At 43.9% G+C, this 24,575-nt stretch overlaps 2 protein-coding genes across 2 annotated transcripts in view; both read right to left on the bottom strand.

Annotated features, from left to right (window-relative positions):
* The window catches only part of COG2 (component of oligomeric golgi complex 2), a 58,584-nt gene extending 36,530 nt beyond the window's left edge, over positions 1-22,054 (bottom strand). The window contains exons 1-6 of the mRNA XM_061624473.1: positions 21,777-22,054; positions 14,659-14,820; positions 13,997-14,062; positions 11,576-11,656; positions 10,322-10,425; positions 2,059-2,167 (exon numbers count right to left, since the gene is read on the bottom strand). Coding sequence (XP_061480457.1) covers positions 2,059-2,167; positions 10,322-10,425; positions 11,576-11,656; positions 13,997-14,062; positions 14,659-14,820; positions 21,777-21,848 — 594 coding nt within the window. The 5' untranslated portion in view covers positions 21,849-22,054. The remainder of the gene's footprint in view (positions 1-2,058; positions 2,168-10,321; positions 10,426-11,575; positions 11,657-13,996; positions 14,063-14,658; positions 14,821-21,776) is intronic.
* On the bottom strand, positions 5,260-9,239 carry LOC133383548 (uncharacterized). The gene is made up of 2 exons (XM_061624472.1): positions 7,022-9,239; positions 5,260-6,262 (listed from the first exon to the last, which is right to left on the bottom strand). The coding sequence occupies exons 1-2, from the start codon at positions 8,571-8,573 to the stop codon at positions 5,355-5,357; spliced, it is 2,460 nt and encodes an 819-aa protein (XP_061480456.1). The 5' UTR covers positions 8,574-9,239; the 3' UTR covers positions 5,260-5,354.
* Positions 22,055-24,575: the final 2,521 nt, after the last annotated feature.

Here is a 24,575-nt window from a genome sequence, read left to right on the forward strand (position 1 = left end):
GCAGAGAAAGCCCCAGGGATATAGTAGTATGTTTTGCCAAATACTCCAAGAAAGAGGCCTTACTTAAAAGTCTCAGGGAGAAGGGTGAAGTTAAATATATAGACTCCACAATTATGGTACTTCAAGATCTTGCTCCAGAAATGTTAGAGAGAAGAAGCAATCTGAGACCTTATACACTTATATTTAAAAAGGCGGGGCTAAAATACCACTGGGGCTTCCCATTTAAACTTATAGTTCCCTACAAAGGGATTACACACATGGCTTCAACAGAAAAAGAGGTAGCAAATATATTCAAAATATTACAGTTGGAATAACCAGAAGGAGAAAGAGAATCAGAAAAAGGGTATCAGGTTGGAGAAGCAGAATTAGAAGAGGACAACGAGGATTTTGAACTGATCATAAAGGCAGAACAGAAGGAGACTGGAAAACAGAGGAAGAGGAATGTGCCCCCTATTTGAGAATTCTAATCTGCAACGCAGTCTTCGAAATCTTCTGGCAACAGAAAATTGAACAATTTAATTTTAAATCAAAAAAGCCCAGAACAGCAAAAAAATATAGATACAAGGGAATAAGAGAGGGAGGGTGGGGAATACCAAATTTATTTCTTTATTATGAAGCATTTCAGATTCGTCACTTAATCTCTTTTATGGATCTCAAATCTGAAAAACATTGGGTACACAGAGAGATATTTACTAAAACTTCACAATCCTAAAGGCTTGCCTTTTATTAAACATGAAATAAGAAAAAGTGCCAAAAATATAAATACAACTATTACACCAATTTTTGAGGTATGGAGATATAGGAAAGGGATCTTACTTCTGGGAATTTCCCCCTTAATCCCTATTTGCAATCACCCTGAGTTTTACAGGTCAGACAGAGAAATAGAGGATAAAAGTCTAATTGACAATAATTTATACAGATTGAAGGATTTTTATACGAATGGACTACCTTTATCATGAGATGAATGGAAAAATAAATTTAAGGAGATGGGTGTGTCATGGATTTGTTGGTATCAACTTAGTACTTTTATTAGGAAACATCATATTATAATGCAGGGTACTAGACGATTAACAGAAGGGGAGAAACTAATATTAAGTATGGAGGGAATGGAAAACATTATATAGATTTTTGGTAAATAAGGATATGGGTTCCAACTCAATTTTAAAACAAGTATGGGAATCAGACCTGAAATGCCAGATTGAAGAAGAGGACTGGAATGATATGTGGACAAAATTCCCATATAGAGCTATTTCGACTTCCTATAGAGAAACAGCCCTAAAAGTAATACAAAAATGGTATTTAACCCCTCTGTATTTAGCACGGATCTCTAAAAATAGCACACAAAAGTGTTGGAGAGGATGCAAAGTACAAGGCTCATATTTACACATGTGGTGGAAATGTGATAAACTCAAGGGTTTTTGGCAGGAGGTGTGGGAAGAAATACAGAAATTGACAAAACAACAATGTTACTTCAGGCCTGAATTAGCTTTACTGAACATTTTTATGGGACAAAACACAAATCTACAATATAAAAGACTTATAGGATTTATGCTGGCAGCAGCCAGATTGACGATTGCCAAATATTGGAAATCTCTGGACGGTTTAACGCTGCAAAACTGGCAAAAGAAACTATGGGAAATTGCTCTATTAGAGAAGTTAACACAGAAAATAAGAATGGCGGAGGGAAAAAAGAAAAGTAAATACTCTTCTGAAGTAGATTGGTGGCCTTTTATCTTGGCTGCTACATCGGACACTAGTTTGGGACCAGTGCCCTCTCCTTTCAGATCGTTGTGGATATCTTAAGAATGGAACTTTTTCAGAGAAGAAAACTACAAAATAAAATCTTGAAAGTTAAAGTCATTAGGGGAAACGGAGGGAAGGGGTTAATAGTTTTTTTGTATTATTTTGTAACTAAATACATGTTAATGCAAAATGGAAATAAAAATACATTAAAAAAAAGCATGAACTTTCATATTGACAGCACCAGTGAAAGTCCACAGGAAACTTTTTTTAAAAAATCAATGCAACATTTTTTGTAAAGCAAGGCAACATACTCACTGGCTTTAGCTTGTCTAATAGTGGCATTCCTTTGCTCTGTACTGCATGAAACTGTAATTGGTTGAATTCTGTAGCAATTCTTTCTAAAATCTGTCCAGTCAGAAGCGGACTTGCAATGAAATTGGGACATATCAGGACATGATTTTGATGACATATCAGGCCATAATTACAGTACTGAATCATAACCCCTCCTCCCTCTCTCAATATCTCTCTACATGTATATGAGTATGTATATAAGCCAGTTCATGACAACAATCCATTTACACTTAGTGTGACCAAGAAGAACCCACAATAGGCCTACAGTTAGGAACAAGCTTGACTCTTAATGGCTGAAGTCTTCACGGCCCTCAGGGCAGGGAACAGGTAACGTTGTGTACTTTAGTTCACCCCCTTCTTTTCTCTTATGAAAGAACAAAACAAGAACAAAACCTGTCCAGTGCCTCTAACACTGAGTGGCTCAGTCTCCAGCAACAGGGACCACATGGGATTATGCAACATGTCTCTCGCTAGTCACATGCATTCAAACTAGTTTTGGAGTAACTGAAACATGTCAGAACATAGGCAGCTGATTTATACTGCATCAGACTATTGGACCATCTAGCCCAGTACTGTCTACATTGACTGGCAGTGGCTCTCCAGGATTTCAGGAAGGAGATATTACTAGCCTTAGCTTGAGATGCTGGGGACTGAACCTGGGACCTTCTGCATGTAAAGCAGATGCTCTACCACTGAGACATGGCCTTTGTGATGTGGGGAAACTTTGGCCTTCCAGATGTTGCTGAACTCTTATCAGCCACAGCAGGTATTGCCAATGGCAGGGATGATGGGAGTTGTAGTTCAGAAACATCAAGAGGGCCAAAGGTTCCTCACACCTGTCCTAAAGATACCACCTATTGGAAGCCTTGTGAAAATAGTCAAGAAAATGGGCATTTTCAGACATTTGCACTTTAAAAAGATGTACTGATAACAAATATTTCAGAGGCTATGAAAATCTTCTAGTGTTATGTCTTCACATGTTATATTTTTCTTTTGGTGGTATCATAACATGTAAGCAAGTACAACGTATTTACCATCCTTTATACACGAAGAATGCATACATGATTGTTTCACTAAGCACTAGGTCAATATAGGTTTCTACCACATATACAAGTGATGAAACAGGTGCACATATTTATTACACAAGGTTGTGTGCACACCTTGTGTATGTCTTCCACACATAGAAAAGACTTATGGAGGGAAAACATGACTGTGCTGTTGCCGGCCAAAAGATGAAAAACAACACTCAGGAGATCCAGAGGCAAAATCTACAACTACTTTCTCCAGAACAGCCCTATGAAAGTCAGTAGACTGCTTCATAAAGGGCTCATGGGTGGCACTGCAACTGCTTTGCTAACTGTAAAATGACAGTATGTTGTTATGACAGGAGCAATCTGTGTAAGAAGAATGAACATCTTAAAATAGTTGCATTTTCCCCATTTCAGTGATTCAGAATGGACCATTGGTCTCACCTGAAGGGTGATTTTCCTATGAGTACGGACATCACAGCGGGTTTTAGCTCCACCTATCGTGCGAAGGCAAGAATGTCTTTGAAGTCAAGACTAGGGGCGTCAGGCCCCTCCCACTCTCCAGTTCATTTGCAGCGAGTCTAAGGAGAAATATCTAAAAATACAAGAACAAGGCCAACCGGCCTGGCAGCAGGAAAATAACACAATAGTACCATGCATAGTAACATGACTGCAACATAGCGGTATAACAGAACTAGAAGTCTTGACTTCACTCTTAAATTTAAATATAATAGCGTAACAGTAATATATAACACATTAGAAAATATACAGTCATCCTCCAACTGGGAGGGTCGTGATGTCCGTACTCATAGGAAAATCACCCTTCAGGTGAGACCAATGGTCCATTTTCCCTATGAGTCCGGCCATCACAGCGGGATGTACCACAGCAGCCCATACAGGGAGGGACCACCCACGTGTTAATCCTTATTAAGAACCTGTTGCAACACTCGTCTGCCGAAAGAAGCATCAGCAGAGGCATAACGATCAATTTTATAATGCCTTATAAACGAGTGTGGGGTAGACCAGACTGCAGCCCTACAAATATCGGCAACAGGAGCATTAGTGGCAAAAGCAGCTGAAGTGGCAGCTGACCTGGTAGAATGAGCCGTTATACTAGCTGGAACTGACAGCTTCAGGGACTCAGTAATGCATGCCCTTAACCAACGAGATAAGGTAGAATTAGATACTTTATGCCCCATAGACCTTGGATGAAAGGATACAAACAGAGACTCCGTTCTTCGAATCTCTTGGGTCCTAGACAGGTAGGTCTTGAGAGCCCTCCGAACATCCAACGAATGCCAAGCCTTCTCGAGCGGATGGGTAGGATTCGGGCAAAAGGAAGGCAAAACAATGTCCTGGTTGCAATGAAAAACTGAATCGACCTTGGGACGGAAGGAAGGATCAGTCTTCAGCACAACAGAGTCCTTATGGAAGACGCAGAGGTGTCGAGCAGAAGACAATGCGCCCAACTCCGAAACGCGTCTGGCAGATGTGATTGCGATCAGAAACAAGACCTTGAAGGACAGCGTACGTAGGGGCACAGACCTGATGGGTTCAAACGGAGGGCGTTGCAAAGCCTGCAGAACCTTCGGCAAACTCCATGAAGGGAACCGATGGACAACAGGCGGAGAGCATAGGGCGACTCCCCTCAAAAAGTGTTTGATGAACGGATGTGAGGAAATATGATCTCCAGGAAAGGACACTGAGAGAATGGACGACAGAGTGGATGCATGTCGACGTCGAGTGTTGGGTCGAAGTCCCATCATAAAGCCGCTATGGAGAAATTGCAGCACCTGATGCACAGTGGCTTGGGATGGATCATGGTGGTGGGACTGACACCACTTGGAGAAAGCCACCCAGGTATGTTGATAAATACGAGTGGTAGATGGTCTTCTCGAGGCCAAAATAATATCAATCACTGCGTCAGGCAGTCCAGCTGACCTCAAATGTCCCCGTTCAAACGCCACGCTGTTAGATTGAGCCAAGTAGGGTCCTGATGCAGTACTGGACCCTGGGATAGAAGGTCTGGCCTGACTGGAAGTGTCCAAGGATCCATCATTGACATTGCCAGAAGATCTGAAAACCACGGTCGGCGTGGCCAAAATGGTGCTATCAGAACCAGCTGTGCCCTCTCGGTTCGCGCCTTCCTCAAGGTTTTGGTTAACAATGGTATGGGAGGAAAGGCGTACAATAGACCGTCTGGCCACGGTGTTGTCAGAGCATCCACTGCTTCTACTGTTGAGTCCAGGTATCGGGTAAAGTACCTGGGAAGCTGGCAATTGCGACTGGAAGCAAACAGGTTGACTGAGAGGGCGCCGAACCGACATTGGGAGACGATGGAAAATGGCTGGATGAAGTTTCCATTCTCCCGGAAAGACCTGTTGTCTGCTGAGCCAGTCTGCTGTCACATTCCAAATCCCTCTGAGATGTTCTGCTTTCAGGGATTGTAGATGTTGTTCTGCCCAGACAAAAATGAGGGAGGCTAAGTCCTGCAGGGGACGAGACCTGGTGCCCCCTTGTCTGTTCAAATGTGATTTTACACACGTGTTGTCTGTTCGAATGAGCACATGGTCCAAAGGGAACAGAGACTGAAAATGACGTAGAGCTAAGTGGACAGCCTTTAGCTCCAGCCAGTTGATGCTTTGAGTTTGCTCCGTGGTGGACCAAACCCCCTGAACGTACTGGGAGTTGCAGTGGGCTCCCCAACCGATGAGGCTGGCATCTGTGGTTACAACGGTTCTGCGGGGTTCTCTGAACGACGTGCCCTTGGAGAGGTGTTGAACCTTGGTCCACCAGCGGAAGGCGAGGCGCAGTGCGTGGCTCAAACGAACTTTGCGATGGTTGGTGCTGGCAATGTCCTGCTGAAACGGCAACAGAGTCCATTGAAGGTGTCGAGTGTGTGCTCGAGCCCATGGCACAATGTGGATTGTAGAGATGAACATCCCGAGCGTTCTGGCAAGAAGCATGACGTCTGCGGATGTTTGTTGCATCAGGGACCTTGCGATGTTTGTGATGGCAGTGATGCGATCTGGAGCCAAGAAGACCATTGCCTGCAGGGTGTCCAACATTGCCCCTAGATGTAGTAGGCGTTGGGTTGGTTGGAGATGGCTTTTGTCGAAGTTGACAAGCCAGCCGTAGGCCTGCAAAACATTGAGGGTGATCATTAAGTGCTGATGAGCCAGCTCCTCAGACTTGGCCCGTATTAACAGATCATCCAGATATGGGTAGATATGAACCCCTTGGGTCCGGAGGTAAGCCACTAGGATGAGTAGCCCCTTGGTAAACACTCTTGGAGCAGAGGAGAGGCCGAATGGCATCGCTCTATATTGAAAGTGCTGGTGGCCAAAAGCAAACCGAAGAAACTTCCTGTGGGCTATACAAATGGGCACATGGAGATACGCTTCCTTAAGGTCGATAGAAGCCAGGAAGTCTCCTTCATGCAGACTCTCCGTAATGGAATGGAGTGATTCCATTTTGAACCTGCGATATGTTACAAAACGGTTGACAAACTTGAGGTCCAATACCGCCCTCCATGATAAATCTCGTTTTGGGACAGCAAATAGGAGGGAGTACACCCCTTCCGACCTCTCAGTTGTGGGAACTGGCTCTATCGCCGCTATGTCCAAGAGGTGGTGGATAGCTGTCTGCATGATGTTGTGCCTGGCTGGTGCCCTTGGGCAAGGAGTCGGATGGAATCTGTCTGATGGGGTTGCCCAGAACTCTATGGTATAGCCATAACTGAACAGGTCCCTGATCCAGGAGACCGTAGTAAGGCGCAGCCATCGATCTCCAAAATTAAGTAATCTGCCACCTATGGGGAGGGCGTTAAGACTACTTGCGTAGGCGAGGGCCTCCCTTATATGAGGACGATGAGTTGCCCCTGCGCCCTTGGTACTGACCTCTGCCCTGGAAGCGTCGGTTCCAGGAGCCCCTGAATGCGTTGGGGTCATAGGATCTGAAATCGCGGCCTCGTCCTCCTGGCCGCGTTCCTCGAAAGGGCTGGTTAGAACGGAAGGAAGGAAATCGCCTGAAGGGCCTGTGGTCGCTGTTCTTGACTGTGGCCAGAGCCGGTTTGTGGGCGTCTTTTGGATCAACCAGCACTGCCTTTAGAGCTTCCTCGCCGAAGAGTAGAGATCCGGAGTAAGGAGCCCTGGACATATTCAATCTGGCCGCTGAATCAGCTTGCCAGTGGCAAAGCCAGAGGGTGCGACGAGCGACTATTTGAGCCGTCATGGCTCGTGCCCCTAATTGAGTGGCATCCAAAGTTGCATCGGCCACAAAAGCTGCTGTCTTACGCAATTTCAATAGTGCTCTTCTGAGGGCGACAGGATCAGGGTTAGCGTCCTCTAGAAGGTCATCCAGCCACATCATAGATGCTCTGGAGAAGATGGAGGCTGAAGCGGAGGCACGCACGGATAGGGCAGTGGCCTCGTGATTCTTGCGGAGGGTGAAGTCTATTCGTCGCTCAGTAGTGTCTTTTAGGTGGGATTCCCCTTCCCTGGGCAAAAGAGATCGTGAAACGAGGCGAGCGATTGGTTCATCTATGCCAGGGACATCTAACTTGGTGGCAAAGTCTGGGGCTAGGGCGTAAAGTCTGTCAGCCAGGTTCTTGAAGCGTCGAGCTTTGAGTGGATGAGCCCATTCTTCAGAGGCTAATTTGGCAACTGGGTCCGGCACCGGGATGTAGTGTTCAGTAGGTGCAGGGGATTTGATAGCTGGGGCGGACGAAGTTGAAGGCGCTGTCTGGAGACCAAGAGTATTAACTACCCTGCGTGCCAGGGGCTGATAGTCTGAGGCATTAAACAAGCGATATGATGTATCCTCCTCATGATCTGAATAGTCGCTCCAGTCATCTCCTTCAACGTGGTCATTGAAGGCTGACTCCTCCGCATATGAGGCTTCGTCAATACATCTGCCTCTGGCTACATCAAAGGGGTTAGGTGAACAGGAAGGGTGAGTTTCATGACACGCACGATGTTCCATGTTGAGTTGAGGTATGGCAGGAACTTGTGGTAGTGACTGCATTTGGGTAAAAAATGCCAGCATGGCTTGAAGTTGGGAGAGGAAATCAGGAGACAGCTGCAGCCCAGATGTGGCAGATGTATATGCCTGAGGAGCTATTGGAACAGATGTTTGGGGCGGTAAATCGGAAGAAGGTTCGTTAGTCGAATACTGAGCGGGAAAGCCAACAAATTCTTCCTCGTCAGAGGATGCAGCAGGGGAATGGAGAATATCGCTTATGTGTGCCTGAGGTGCTGTGGTGGTGGTTGGCACAGAGACGTAACATGGGCGCTTTGGTTTGCTATGGCTGGAAAGATGTTTTGTCTTAGCCAGGGCTTTGGCGTGTCTGGTCTTAGTCGTGTTAGAATGTTGTGGCTTGGCTGTTTGTGGCATGCCTGGCTGATCTGGCACCATATGGGTTGATTGCGGCATGCCTGGCTGTTCTGCCATCTTATATTAACTTGGGTACAGTACACTGCCACGGAGGGGGCAGGATGTAAAGACCCGAACTGGCTCAGCGTACGACCACGGAGGGGGTAGAATACACTGGCAGATGGCGGAGTGCACTGCCACAGAGGGGGCAGGATGCACTAAGGTTAGCGTTAATATGTTATAGGCTGTATTTAGACTTAGCACACTCAGATTAGTGCTGCAGGCTGGGTTTCAGGCGTGGTACACGGCCCCAGAGGGGGCAGGATATACCAATATAAATCAGATTTAGTACAAGTCAGCCACTAAGATTAAAGCTCCAGCCTTGATAATACAATCCAGCCACTAGGATTAAAGCTCCAGCCTTGATAATACCATTCAGCCACTAGGATTAAAGCTCCAGCCTTGATAATACAATCCAGCCACTAGGATTAAAGCTCCAGCCTTGATAATACAATCCAGCCACTAGGATTGGAGCTCCAGCCTTGATAATATAATCCAGCCACTAGGATTACAGCCACAGTAAATTTGTGTGCAAGTCAGCCCTGTGTAAGTCTGTTTGCAGCACCACAGTAAATTTGTGTGCAAGTGAGCCCTGTGTAAGTCTGTTTGCAGCACGTATACAACACACATACGGATAGATAGCCTGCAGGGAAGGTATCCGATGGTTAATAAAGGGTAACAAAAAAGGCGGGAATTTTGAATTCAAAAAATGGCGCCCAGAAAAAAGGGTGGGGAAAAAAACGATCAAAAAAGGCGGAGAGAGAAGGAGCAATGGCGGCCGTCTGGGGACGAAGTGGGGGGAAGGGCTGCCCAGCACAGACTAGCAGGGGGAGCCGCGGGGCCGATAACCGCACTAGCGGTTCCATAAAACCCCCAAAAAGAAAGTGCAGATAGAAGCCTGTGAGGAATAAGGCAGCAGGAGGCAAGCCGCTGCCGGCGCTGGGAGCAGGGCTAGCCGCGGCGAAACTAACGTGCCGAGAAAAGCCTGTGAGGGATGAGGCAGCAGGAGGCAAGCCGCTGTCGCCGGCGGGAACAGGGCTCTCCGCGGCGAAATAAAGGAGCGGAGAGAAAGCCGGATCGCCAGGCTCCAGGGAGGTAGAACCCTGGTAGATTAAAAAAGGTTGGAGGGAGCCGCAGCCGCAGGCTCCCGCCTCGGAGAAAATGGCAGCCGCGGTCTCTTCAAGGGCTCCACAGAGCACGACTTGAGTAAAAGCAGAACCGCTATGGGAGAGAAAAGGCTGCGATCTCCCGAAGCTCAAAACGGTCAAAAAACACAGAACGCCGCAGCCGCGGTCTCTGTGGGGGTCGCCAGACAAGCAGGAGAGAGAACGAAAATAAAATGTTAAAGCCAAATCAGGGAGAACCGCAGCCGCGGTCTTTGAGGGAAAAAACCTCTAACAAGCAACAGAGGTAAGTGAAAGTAGGGAAAGAAGGACTGGGAAGACACACAAGCGACGCTGGGTTCGCACCCAGTCAAACAAATAAACAAATACAAAAACAACTTAGCTAAATGCTACGCTATAGGATCTCAATGATAAGTTTTCCAATCTTGTTCGTACGAAGCAAGAATGAACTGGAGAGTGGGAGGGGCCTGACACCCCTAGTCTTGACTTCAAAGACATTCTTGCCTTCGCACAATAGGTGGAGCTAACACCCGCTGTGATGGCCGGACTCATAGGGAAAATGTTGATATACAGATTTTAAAGGTAGACAAAAGTAAGCAAAAGCAACTTGCTGAATATAACAATCAAATTACAGTGCGATACCTGCTTCCTTCTAGTGATGACACTTCTTTAGAATTTTGAGAGTGTAGAATTTTCTCTATTTTCTCAACTGATTTAATAACTTGAATAAGTCTCAAGACACATATCTGTTTAAAAAGAAAGAAAGAAAAGTTTCTCATAATGAATCTGAGCTATCACTTTCCCAACAAATTTGCAGATATTTTCTGAAAACTGTTAAACCCAATGAGTAAAGAGTAAGGAGATGGAAGTAAAAAAACATAATAATTTCTGAAGTGCACCACTATGCCAAAGTGACCTTCATTTCTTCTTGCCAGCAATGGCTAGGTATGCAGCTCCCAGGCCATGTACACTTGGTGCTTCCTGCAACAAAGGTGGGGGGCAGGGTGAGTTGTGTCAGAGTTGCCGCACTTATTGAAGATAGTGCCTTCGGTTACCACATTCAAAGGAACGTGCAAGACAAAACAAGGAATCAGAACAAGAACTCCTGTGTCTTAGAGGGCTCTGTCCAAGTTTGCCATCATTTAAACATACATTATTCAGTGTATGTGGTAAATACTTTAAACAATGCATAACTGCTCAGCAGTAAGTCCCACTGAGCTGAATGGGACTTACTCCCAGGTCGGTGTGTATAGGATTGAAGCCGAGAAGAGCAAACAATTAAAAAACAGACTGACAAAATCCAAATCTCTGCTGAGCTCATGCAGGGAGGGCAGAAAGGGGAACATGTTTTTTCCTGTCACCATCAGCTTTGTGGTTCCCCCTCATCTTCACTTTCCCTCCCAACTTCCTACGGCTCCAGCTCCGAGTTTGGAGTTCTCTCCCTGGTTTGGGGATGTGCCAGGGGAACAAAGGAGCTTTGGATCCAAAGCCTCCCTCGATCCATCCCAGCATACCTCTTTTTCTCATTTACACCAGAGCAATAACAACAAAGGGGAGAGGATATCCACAAAGGTTTCCACAGCCACAACGAGGGAGTATCTGAAAATGGTTCTCCCTCTCTGCAGGCAAAAGGGGAGGCCCATTCCTACAGCTCCTGTTATGCTCACCAAGAAACCATAGGATTGTTCCCTAAGGAAGTATATTAGAAGAAGCAACGCTGATTTTTCTACTGAAGCGAATCTACAATTACAATTAAGTGCCTTTTTATTTTGCCATGTTGGAAGATTGCATTAAATGCCCTCAAACTAAATATTAGATTTTCACATGGTGGTATATATATTAATTCATTCCCCCTTCTGCTGTAAAAATGCAAATAAATAAATTTGCCTATTGTACCTTTTTTCTTCTGATATCTTCTTGTTTAGACAGCCGTTCATCAATTGCTTGAATTCCTTCACTGACACATGACTTAAGACTCTGGAAAGAAACAAAGAAAAGAGTAAACTTTAGAATATTCTGCTTCACAAAAATGGGGGTGGAATTGTAAGTATTTAAAAAACTATAGTGCTCGCAAGAGAGAGCAATCGGTGCCTCAGGGACTGCAGCCTCTTAGAAAGAACCCCCCCCTTTCCTTTCAAGTAAACCAAGCAACTACATGCACTCTCACACAAAATTAATCATATATCTTTTGAGCCATATTAAAATGCATAAGCATTTAAGTCCTCAAAACACTTATTCAAAGCTAAGCCTCAGACACCTTCTATTATGTGCTCAGCTGGAGTGCCTTCCCCCGCCCAAACATGGAGCCCAGGCAGATCCTTTGCTTCAGGCCATGCTATATTAATTATAAACCTACCTACCTTTTTGTAGTAAGTCTTTCCTATGGTGGACTACAAACGAAAAGAAAGGTGGAAATGACAGGAGATTGCAAGGCTAGATGGCCATAGGCAATTTCCAAGTGGGCATCAGAGACACATTATATCCAACTGATAGTATCCCACTGTTGATATAACTTCTGTTTCTTTCTGAGAATGCCTAAGGTCCCTTTCCAATATTATCGTAGCAGCATGGGAGCCAAAGGTGTATTTATCCACTGCCACTCCAGAAATATCGGATGTCTGAGGTCACATGACAACAGCTTTTCTGTTTGGAAGCTTGGCCAACAGTGGTGTAGGAAAGAGTCACATTTTGGACTTTCCCCCATGTAACCTGGGGCTTTTATCATCACTAGAGTTGGGCACGTAGGAAACATCCTTCCACACCACCAAGCTAAAGTTCGAAGGGTACAAGTTCTGGATGGAAGCTCCATTCTGGCTTTCTGCTTGGGAGCATGAGTTCTAAAGAACACACTTTACAAATTTCACCTTCAGAGCCCTATTAAATTTCAACAGAGCCAGTTAAAATTATGAGTTTCCAGGCAGTGACAAAACAAAAGGAATGTAGCTCCTGGTTCATTAAGTAGAGTAGTAATGAAATGGCTACGAAGAACCAACAGGTGAGGAGAAATGGTAACAGTACAACTCAGGGAAATTAAGTATGAGGAAGTTTGGCCCAAAGAGAAACAACACTTCGGCTCTTGTTGTCAATTTAATCTCATTGGGGCCCTGTAGAATAAGAAACATCTAGAAATTATTCTAGTTATCTTTTCACACTTATGGCTCAGAGTAATTCCATCCCACATGTATTCCTTCAGTTCATGAGGTCATACAGCTAATCTTGCAAGCCTTGCTGGTTCTTAATAATATTTTGAATTTTTAGTTTCATCTGCATATTTAATCAACATAGTCCTACTTTCCTTTAAGTTGAGACGTTATCCCAGTCTCAATCTGTGTTGGAATTGCTTTTTAATATGTTTATAAACTTTTTTAAAAAAAATGTTTAACTTTTTTTAGAAAGATGTCTTGAAAGCTTTTTTTTTTTAAAAAAATGTTTTTAAAGTTGTTTTGTTTTAATGTCTGTTTTTATGATGTTTTAAAGTGTTTTTAGTGCTTTTGTTTGCCACCCTGGGCTCCTGCTGGGAGGAAGGGCAGGATATAAATCAAATAATAAACAAACAAATAAACCCAAGAAAGCATGAAAAAGCAAGTGGATTGAGTTACCATCCACTACATTCCAACGGAACTTTGTCTTCTCAGGGCACTCTTTATGTTTTTTAGATAAGTTAAGGTCTAGCTGTTAGCCATTTTCAACTAGAGATACTATCGATAAAAATCAGTCAATCAAAATGATATACTGCAAGTCTCAAAACTGAAATCTCAATAAAGTAAAACACTCATTAGAGGAAACCTAGCCTGGAAAATTCCTACCTGATCTGGCTGTTACAACATTCCAGGGATCTCTTTAATTATTTGCTGTTAAAGATAAATCTATTTGGACAAAAATATGAGGCACAGTTTAAATTCCAGCTTATCAGCATCAGCTACGTTTCACTGAAATAGCTCTCAGAGAAAAGATGTGACAGAAACAAATAATCTATTTTACAGAATCAGGTATTTGCATGTCTAGAAGAAAAATGAAATGGTTAACCTTGGGAAGCCTATTTGACACAACTGATACAAATAATTAAGCATACTCTAATTCCTAGCAATGGTGTTCTTGTTTCTATTTTTACCACACAGAAGGGCTCATAAAATGCCTTTTAAATGTTATGACAAAATGTTTTTTGCTGCCTCATGGAATCCCCATGTCTCAGCACCACGTAGAATATGAGCAGATAGGTTAGTTTCTGAAAATCGGACAAATATCCCCACAAAACCCCATAAATAAATGGCAGCTGTTTCATAAGGCCTTGATATGAGAAGTTATTTCAGAACGTACCATAACTTCTTCTCGCAGTTGTCCTAAAGGCACTGAAAGCTGATTAAGGGCTTTGTCCATGCCAACCTAAAGAAATTGCCAAAGCGTAAAATGAACAGTTGAAACAAATGAAGAAGCTACTACATTTGTATATGTAAATATATACACCATTTGCACTCCTTGAAGAAAATGTGGGATGCAAATATGATGCGATAAAGAGCTTTTTGGTTTGTTTACTCTCTTTTTTTCTAGCATCCATCAATGAGCAGTAATAGCACAGGGTTTTCATATATATAGCTACGGGATTTTAATCCAAGCTTGTTTTTAACCAGTCTCTTCCTCCTGTACATCAAAATATCCTATGACATAATGTTCTACTCTGTACCACAGTGCAGCCTGCCTGCCCAGCCACCTCAACCAGCCTGCTCGCCCACCAAGTCCTTATCTAGAAACTTCCAGTGCCTTCTTAAAATGTCGCTTCCTTTTTGATAAGGGTAAGAACCTGTGAACCTCCAAATGTGGCTGCAGTACAATTCCCATCAACCCAGACTACTGGCATAATGGCTAGAGCTGAAGGGAGATGGAGCCCCACAGTATCTGTAGGACTATAAGGCCCTGCTTTTGGAAGTATGTTTAATATTAGGGTCTTGGAATATATAATAAACATCAAATTTGAAACTTACCAGATTGGTGGAAAGATTAACAAAGTCTGCATAATCCTTATTTATGAGCTCTATCATTGCAGTTTTAAGAAGTTTGTAGTAGAGCTCAAGATCATCCCGAAGCTCTTCCAACTGAACACGTTTCCTGCACTCAGACACGAAGTGATCGACATCAAAGTCAGGCTACATATGAAACAGAGAAGAAGCATAATGATTTCATAAATTGCTTATCACAGAAAATGTTATTCTTTGTGAAAGCAGTTTATGTTTATCTAACTTCCAACACACTTGAAGTGAATGAATAAGATAGGCACATGACAAACAATAAAAAAATGAGGTCCATAGATCAGAAGCACTTCTTGTTCTGAAGACGACACTAAAAGAGAAGACCTGTAAACACAGTTGTACTGATGTATTAAAGTGATTTTGGTTGTGAAGCCTAAATAATTAGTACTATTGAAATGTCAAATAAATATTTTAATCTATGCTATGCAGTACTGAAACCTCTAGAAATAAATTCAGAAGGCATGCAAATTTTTGGGCATAATTCCAATTCTCTGTTCTCAAAATTTAAATGGTGCATAATCTTCGGTAGGCTGTCGGTGGCTGGAATCGATCAGGAATTCCCTGGGAAAGGAAGGCATACCTAGCAGCCGAGGACGGAGTTAGGACTTCCAGCAAGCTGGGCTGAAAAAAGCGAGACGTTTTTTCTTTTAAACGATCCACAACGGGCGAGCTTTCTTCTGTCTAATCTTATCATTTGGCTTAAATTACTACAGTAAAAGAGATTTGTTTAAGAATCAGAAATCAAGATACCTGGGTGAGTTACACTTCTCTCTTTTATACAAGGAATTAAGGAGGAGGAAAGAAAATTTAAAAAGCTTATCTTATTTTTTATGGCAAAAAGCTGGCCTGAATTTGGAAACTATAAAGATTAAAACGGATGAGGGGCAACTTACCCGAAGAGAAAATCTGATCTAGATGATTATTTGATTGATATATGTCTGGGACTACTTTTTCTTGGACTACTTTCTTTAGACGAATCTGCTGTTTGTGTATGTTACTAATTGTTCGGCGTTGTGAACCAAATTTGTTTTGCATTCTTGGACGTGCGGGAGATAAGAACTGTGCTGGCCAGATGATGTCAACAGGCCTGGAATATTAACCCCCTTATTGCTGGAAAAAGAAGCAAATTACTCTTTGCTTGGGAATTGTGGCTATATTGGAAATTTGAAGGGTTTTTTCTTCGGCTTTAAGAATGACAATCAAAGAAGTGGCAGAGACCCTGGATGTATCCCTGGAAGGGTTTTCCCCTCTGGATATGTTTCAGAAGATAATGGATGAGATTAAGATAACGAAACAAGAACTGGGACAGAGTAGACAAGAGATGGCAACTGAATTTGGTAAAGTGAAACAGGAGTTGAAAGAAATAAAGGATTATATGAGATGCCCATCTTCCTTTTTCTCTGGGTTTATACAAGACAGTGTGACTACACACTTATATTGGCTTCATACTTATTTAATTGTCATGGCTTTCCCAGTGTTAAAAAGTCTTTTAGATATACCTACTACCCAGCTCACAATTCCGATCGTTCCCTTAGAGAAGCAATTAATGACAATGCAACTCAAGTCTGTAGTATAATAGGTATGCCTTCTCTATTTTCACCTTTCTTCTTATTTCAAAATATATACATAAAAAGAAAATAGTAATAGTGCCACCAGTCTGACACTGTGGGTTATAACACAACAGAGGCACTGCCTTCCTCTCCTTGGGGCACATCCTTGTTTGAGCGTCCAATATCCTGACTTCTTGTAATCATGCGATAGTTCAAATGAACTTTTTATAGCCTTATTCTTTATTTAAGTTCTTTTTGCTAACTTGCCAATGGGATTTTGGAATCATTATTAATTTTAAACCAACATCTCTTAGCCAATTTGCAGTACATGAATCTCATTTTTCCCCCAGATGACATTTCTAACACCTGCCTGAGTATATTTTATTTATTCTTTTTACCAAGCAATTCTATGCATGTATACTCAGTATCCCCACTGAGTTCCATAGGAATTATTCCCAGTTAAATTGAATTTAGGATTGTCACCATAGTTTACATAATACAATAATTTATAGCAGTTTTCCAGTTACTATATGGGACAACAGACAATCTTAGTCATATTGCAATAGTGAAATTTAACACCAGAATTATTATAAGTGCAGAAAATTAGAGGAAACCAAAATATGATAAATCAAAAGATGGTGTGTTTCTGAGAACACTGATGCCTAGATGATAGGTATGAGAAATAAAACTGATGATCAGGAAAAAATGTTTAGGTAAATGGTATATGGACACAGAAAGGAATAGATCAGAAAGCAGCTAGCCAAACATTTTTTTTCAGATTCCAGCACAACGCACAGTACTCCTTAAACTCCAACCATCAGCTGATTGTTGCAGTTTGAAAAGTCAGGTGCACAGCACTTTGTATGTGCTGCCCATCAGCTGGTTGATGCAGTAGTAATAAGATTTTAAATGACATCAGGTATAGGGCAGGTGGGCATGGTCTGGCCAAACAGCCTTGCGGGCCAAATGGGGAGGCCTGAATGGCCTAACTAGGCCCACAGGCAAGGGGTTTCCCCACTGCTGTACACTATTGGTTGCCAGCTGATGAACTGGGATGAAAACAGGGTTGTGGCTCAACATAGCGTGGGTCATATTAGGGAAAAAATAGCTAACATGGGCACCCTCCAGGTTGGAACTGGATTCCCCAGCCAACATCGCCAATGGGCAATTCTTTTGGAAGAGGTGTAGTGGATATCTACAATGCCTTGCAAAAGTAATCAGACCCCTGACCAATGCTCTCATATTACTGAATTACAAATGGTACATTGTAATTTTATTCTGTATGATATTTAATTTTGAAACACTGAAACTCAAAATCCATTATTTTGACATTGGTTTTATATTGGGAACTGTTTGTAAGAAACATAAAAAACTGGAACATGTTGCTTGCATAAGTATTCACGCCCAATATTTGGTAGAACCACCTTTCGTTGCAATAACAACTTTAACTCTGTTGGGTAGGTATGTACCAGCTTTGCACACAGAGTCATAGGGATTTTGGCCCATTCTTCTTAGCAGATTTGCTCCAGGTCGTTCAGGTTGGTTGGACGTTGCTTGTGGACCACAATTTTCAAAGAGCACCACAGATTCTCAATGGGATTGAGATCAGGACTTTGACTGGGCCACTGTAGGACATTCACCTTTTTGTTTTTGAGCCACTCCAATGTTGCTTTGGCCTTGTGCTTGGGATCATTGTCCTGCTGAAAAGTGAATTTTCTCCCAAGCCTCAGTTTTTTAGTGGACTGAAGCAGGTTCTCTAGCAGTATTTCCCTATATTTTGCTCCATCCATTTCCCCTTCAATTTTAACAAGATGCTCAGTCCCTGCTGATGAGAAGTGTCCCCACAGCATGATGCTGCCACCACCATACTTCACTGTACGGATGGTGTGTCTTGAGACATGGGCAGTGTTAGGTTTGTGCCACAAGTAGTGCTTTGAGTTTTGGCCAAAAAGCTCTGTCCTGGTCTCCTTTGACCACAAAACCTTTTCCCACATCACACCTGGGGCACTCTCATGCTTTCTGGCAAACTCCAGACATATTTTTAGATGGTACTTTTTGAGTAATGGCTTCTTTCTTGCCATCCTCCCATACAGGCCAGTGTTATGCAGAGCTCTTGATATGGCTGACTGGTGCACCATTACTCCACTCCCAGCCACTGAACTCTGTAGCTCCTTCCAAGTGATTGTTGGCTTCTCTGTGGCTTCTCTCACAAGTCTCCTTGTTTGAGCGCTGAGTTTTGAGGGACGGCCTTTTTTCAGCAGCTCCTGGGTGGTGTGTGATGCAGCTTCCACTTCCTGATTATTGATCCAACTGTGCTCACTGTGGATATTATTTTGTACCCTTTTCCTAATCTATGCGCTTGTATTACATTATCTCTCACTTCTGTAGAATGCTGTTTGGTCTTCATTTTCCTTCAGATCCACAGCCTGACCAACGATCCTTCAACAGTGGGGTTTTTATCCTGACAATGTGACAGCAGCTTTAATGGTTCACAAGTGGAGGCCAATGGTAACATAATTGTGCCCTTGATAGGGCAATTTCTTTCATCTGTGTAAACTAGGAGTTTCCACAACACAGGGGTTGAATACTTATGTGAGCAACATGTTTCAGTTTTTTATGTTTCTTACAAACATTTCCCAAATAAAACCAATGTTCCCTTACAATAATTGATTTTGAGTTTCAGTGTTTCAAAATAAACTATCATATAGTACAAAATTACAATGTACCATTTATAATTCAGTAATATGAGAGCAACAGCCATTGACGCGTAGTGGTTAGAGTGTTGGACTACGACCTGGGAGACCAGGGTTCGCATCCCCACACAGCCATGAAACTCACTGGGTGACTTTGGGCCAGTCACTGCCTCTCAGCCTCAGAGGAAGGCAACAGTAAAACCACTTTCTGAATACCACTTACCATGAAAACCCTATTCATATGGTCGCCATAAGCCGGAATCAACTTGAAGGCACTACATTTACTTTTTTAAAAAAAATATGAGAGCATTGGTCAGGGGTCTGATTATTTTTGCAAGGCACTGTAATTAGAAATGTGGTGTCAGTTGCACACTAACTTTGAGGTATGTCCATCCAAGGGAAGCCCACTAGGTCCAGACATTATTATACAGCCACAAGATGGCTGTATTCTATAGTCAGCATGGATTTTTCACATTCCGCAATGTTAAATTGAAAATACCCCCATGCCATTCTACTGCTTCCCATAAGCTCATTTCAAAACAAAACCTTGCAAAACTTAATAGTCCTGAACTCAGAAATGCTTGCTTATCAATCCTCGAAGATTTCATGGTGATACACAAAACACTTAGAGAGAATTGAGAGTTCAACGTGTAAAACAAGAGAAAAAAATCCAGACCCCTGTTGGACTTTTTTCTGTCAATGGTCTCATAACTGGTTGAAATTAATTAAAAGTCAGCCATGTTCACAGAGTACCTGTAATCCTATTACTCACCTTGCCCCATACTCTGACCTTCATCCTCTGCAGTTTAAAGTTTTTAAAAAATGCCTGGATGATTTTTAATCAATTTAAGAAATTTAACATTGGAGTCAATGATAATCTCAGGCATGCTAAGACCCAGCTGTCAGTGTTCTAAAAGCCATACTTACCGATGTTTGGCTTGGCTAATCAGGGGGTCACACCCACGCCAGGCATTTATTTCACTTTAGACAGTTATGGCTTCCCCCAAAGAATCCTGGGAAGTGTAGTTTGGGAAAGGTGCTGAAAGTTGTTAGGAGAGTCCTATTCCCCTGACAGAATTCCAGAGTGGTTTAACAGACAGCCCCTCTTGTGGGAACCTATTCTTGTGAGGGGAATAGGCCGTCTCCTAACAACTCTCAGCACCCTTCGCAAACTAAAATTCCCAGGATTCTTTGGGGGAAGCCATAACTGTCTAAAGTGAAATAAAGTTCTGCTGTGGATGTGGCCAGTGACAGCTTCGGTTTAAATTTGGGTGGGAGAAAACTCAAAAAGCACGCAAATGATCAAACCTGCCCTGCTCTCCTCCTCCTATCCCCTCCCCCTTCCCCTCCCCCATGGTCAGTTTCACCTATCCTAAGCATGATTGCATGGGAGTAAATCCCACTGAACTCAATAAGCATGCAAATGATCAAACCTGCCCTCCTCCCCCTCCCCCACTCCCATTCCTCCTTCCCTCTGCCCTTCCTCCCCCCCCCATCCCCATCCCCCCACCCCCATGGTCAGTTTCACCTATTCTAAGCATGATTGCAGTGAGGTAAATCCCATTGAACTCAGTAAGCATGTAAATGATCAATCTATTCACAGCAAACTTGCACAGGATCCCATTTCTTACCCCCCGGATTAAAAAGCAGAGAAATTCACTAAGGCAAAAAAAACCCTTGTGGTTTAAGAACATACCTATAGCCCACAGCTATTTCTATCAAACTTTAAAAAGCAGGGATTGGGCAGCTATAGTGAATGCACCAGGGGAGCAGGAGACCTGAGCTCTTCTCTGAGATATTGTACTGCCATACAATAGGGGAAGGAGAGGGAGGAAAATTGGATGGGTGGGCACTGGGCAAGCCCTTTCCTTTCCAAAAGGAAAACATTGTGAACAGTATCATTCTTTTTCAAGATTTCCCCCACCTTTGTATTCTACAGCAGGCACATGTAGCCTCCCACCCAAATTTAAACCAAAAGTGTCCCTGGCCACATCCGCACCAGACCTTTATTTCACTTTAGACAGTCATGGCTTCTCCCAAGATCAGCACAGCACATGTCTTGTTTCTGTATTTGGGCTGATTGCAGGTGTTGCCACCACTCACCATATGCTCAGAGGCACATGGTACCAAATTCTTCCAAGCTACACAGGATGTGGACTGGACTGTGAAAGACCAACCCAAACTGTGTTTGCATTTCTACAAATTTGTAGGGCAGTACAGTATCTCAGAGAGGTCACGTCTTCTGCTCCCCTGGTGCATTCAGTATAGCTGCTCAATTTCCCTGCTTTTTAAAGTTTGATAGAAATATCTGTTGGCTATAGGTACATTCTTAAACCGCAATTTTTTTGCCTATTAGTGATTATCTATTAAACAGGTGGTAGTTCAGATGTTGCTGAACTACAACTCCCGTCATCCCTGGCCATTGGCCATGCTTGCTGCTGGGGCTGATGGGAATTACAAATTCAGCAACAGCTAAAGGACCAAAGCTTGCTCACACCATGTATTTCTCTCCCCCGTGCATGGACTAGAATAAAACAACATAATGTATATACAAATTCTCATTTGACAATCCGAACCGTACCAAGGAGAAAAAAGAGCTATTGCTGCTCTGAAAGGGTTTTGGGGGCGGGGGAAGGGGTCAGAAAGGAGCTTCCATGGAGTTGTTAGGCCTGTGAATCACTCCAGCCCAGTCTGTCTCCTACCTACACGGACTCACACCGTATCTCCCCGAAAAATTTTCTTCGCTCCCTGCCTCGCAAGCCCTTTTCTCCTCATCTTCCTTCAGGGAAGATGACTTTGGCCCAGCCCTCCTGTTCGGTGGCCTCCTCACCTTCATAAACTCGTCCTTGTCGAAGCACAGGTTTTCGGGTCCCCGGGGTAGATTCATATTCCACGTCTCCATGACTGGCTGCGAGCTTCAACCCCGCCCGCCAGCGCCCCAGCCACGTCCTCTTCGGCTCCCCTGTTCAGACTCAGCTTCTCAGTTGACAACACAAAATGTACGCGCGCTACACTTCCGCCAGCACGGCAACGGCGAGACCTGGCATAGACCGCCTCCTGCGCTCGAGTGCGGCCTCCAGCGGCCTCCCGCCTCGCTGCAGACACTGGGAAGGAAAGCAGACGAAGCGCCCGCGGCCGGTGCCTGAGGCGTCAAGGTTCGGGGTTTGTCCGACTCCTGAGTAAAAAAAAAGAGAAAACAGGAAGTAAATCAGGCCACTATAGCTCTGAGCGGTAGCCCCGGGATCTATTTTCCAAGCCCGAGTTCAGTACCAGGCTATGAAAGAGAATCTTGTAAAACGTTTGACCCGTGTAGTTGCAGATTGGCTAGAAAAGTAGGGGCAGAGTGACTTTCCCGTGTCACCATCATTCAGTGACTATATGGAACCCCGCGTGGGTCAGGTCAGGTCCCACACAGTTCCAAGCTCCTACTGTGTTGCGAAGACGTGGGTGGATGCCGATCCACCCCCCGACCCTTAAATATGGCAGAAAGAAAATAATAAATCTGTTAAAATTAACAGATTATGTGAGTGGGTGGCGTGTTGTTTTAAGAATACTGCCGAGATCTGATTACTGTCTGGCAATGTAAATCATGGGGGGTGGGCACACCAGTTATACTTTGTGCTATTGAGTAATGGGGGGGATTTTTAGTGAGCAGATTGGTAGCTGGATTTCTGCTGGGTCTAAGTCCATCTGCACAACTGGAACCGAAGAGATTACTTGAAAAAAACCCAAGTAACATCAAAGTAGGCCAAGTAAGGACACACTTCAGATGACAGATACAATTGAAAGGCAGCAAGAAGTAAATTATTTATGATATATTTTTACTGCTAAGGTATGGGTATATGGGGAAACTAGGAAACTGAGGAAGGAATCAGCGTACAATATCTTCTGCCTTAAGCCAACTCTGCTTCCAAGAAATATTGCAAAAATTTACATCTCTGTTTACAAATTATTACATTAGTGAAATATCCACACTACTTGTTTTTTATATTTTGTACAGTTTTGTACAAATCTCATACATACAATTCCAGAGATGTGCCTTGCAACAGCATTTTGTCTAGTCAGTATATAAACAAATGTTTATGATCTATTAATGTCATCCATTAATAATAAAATTCATAAAACAGTATATATCAAGTTTCTTTGTCAGATTTCTTATTTTCATGAACTAGTGAAATGACAAATCTGAAGAATGATCAGGAAACCAACTGTCAGCTGAGATATTTGTAAAAAATATATGAGATATATGCAGGGACGGGGGGGGGAGTTGCTGTGGTCTACAGAACGTCTATCTCTGTCACCAGGAAACTGCTCTGTCTTTGAGCTGGCTGTGAGGGCCTGCACCTGCTGTTGGGCCGAGGAGACAGGAAATGAGGGTTGCTGCTGGTGTACCGTCCACCCTGCTGCCCGGCAGCTTCTCTGACCGAGCTGGTGGAGGTCATCTCGGCTGCGGCATTGGAGGAGCCCAGAACGATAGTGCTGGGTGATTTCAATGTCCATGCAGAGGATGCCTCTAGTGTTCCGGCTCAGGACTTCATGCCCTCCATGATGACCATGGGGCTGTCTCAAGTTGTTATTGGCCCAACACAGGGCAGGGCACACCCTCGACTTGGTTTTTGCTCCAGATGGAGGAAGGGGTGGTCTGGAGATGGGGGGGTGGATGTCACCCCATTGTCATGGTCAGATCACTTCCTGGTGAAGTTTAGACTTATGGCTCCAATCCTTCCCTGCAGGGGTGGTGGACAGATTAAGATGGTCCATCCCTGGAGCCTAATAGAATCCACTGGATTCCTGAATGCCCTGCGGGAGTTCCCAGTAGATAGAGCAGCTGACCCTGTTGAAGCCCTTGTCACGCTGTGGAACAGCGAGGCGCGTTGGGCTGTCGACACAGTTGCCCCGAGCGCCCTCTCTGGCACTGTGGAGCCTGGCTTGCACCTTGGTACACCAGTGAGCTAAGGGCAATGAAACAGGCTGGACGACGGCTAGAGCGCAAGTGGTGAAAGATGTGCTGTGAGGCTGATCGGGCACGAGTAAAACATAACCGTGCCCACTGTGTGGCGGTGACAGCGGCAAAGAACGCCCACTTCTCTGTCTCCAATGCATCCTCAAGTAGATGTCAGGTAGAGCTTTTCTGTATTGTCAGGGATCTGTTGACATCAACTCCAGGAAATGGAGTTTTAGACCCTTCGGAGGCCCACTGTGAATTGTTTGCAAGGCACTTTGAGGGTAAAGTTGCTTGCCTCCGTAGCAGTCTTGATGCCCCATCTACATCTACTGTAGTCCCCAATGAGGTGTCCAGTGCAACGTTTGCTGCAACTTCGTGGGAATGGTTTCAGTTGATGCGGCCTGATGACGTGGACAAGGTGCTTGCGATGATGCGGCCAGCAACGTGTCCTCTCGACCCTTGCCTTTCTTGGCTTATTAAAGCTTGCTGAGGGGGTCTGACCGAGTGGATCCAGGGTGTGGTCAATGCATCATTGCAGGAGGGAGTGGTTCCAGCCGCCTTGAAAGAGGCAGTGATCCGACCACTCCTGAAAAAGCCCACCCTGGACCCGTTGGTTTGTGACAACTACCGACCGATTGCAAATACCCCCTTCTTAGGGAAGGTGATTGAGAGGGTTGTGGCGCT

This window comes from Rhineura floridana, chromosome 4 (assembly GCF_030035675.1).
Source record: "Rhineura floridana isolate rRhiFlo1 chromosome 4, rRhiFlo1.hap2, whole genome shotgun sequence".
Classification (NCBI taxonomy): Eukaryota; Metazoa; Chordata; class Lepidosauria; order Squamata; family Rhineuridae; genus Rhineura; species Rhineura floridana.

Coding starts and splice junctions, on each gene's coding strand:
- LOC133383548 (XM_061624472.1), bottom strand. CDS start 8,573: ATGGCAGAACAGCCAGGCATGCCGCAATCAACCCATATGGTGCCAGAT. Junction 6,263..7,021: donor CCGACGCTTCCAGGGCAGAG/GTCAGTACCAAG, acceptor AATGTTTTGCAG/GCCTACGGCTGGCTTGTCAA.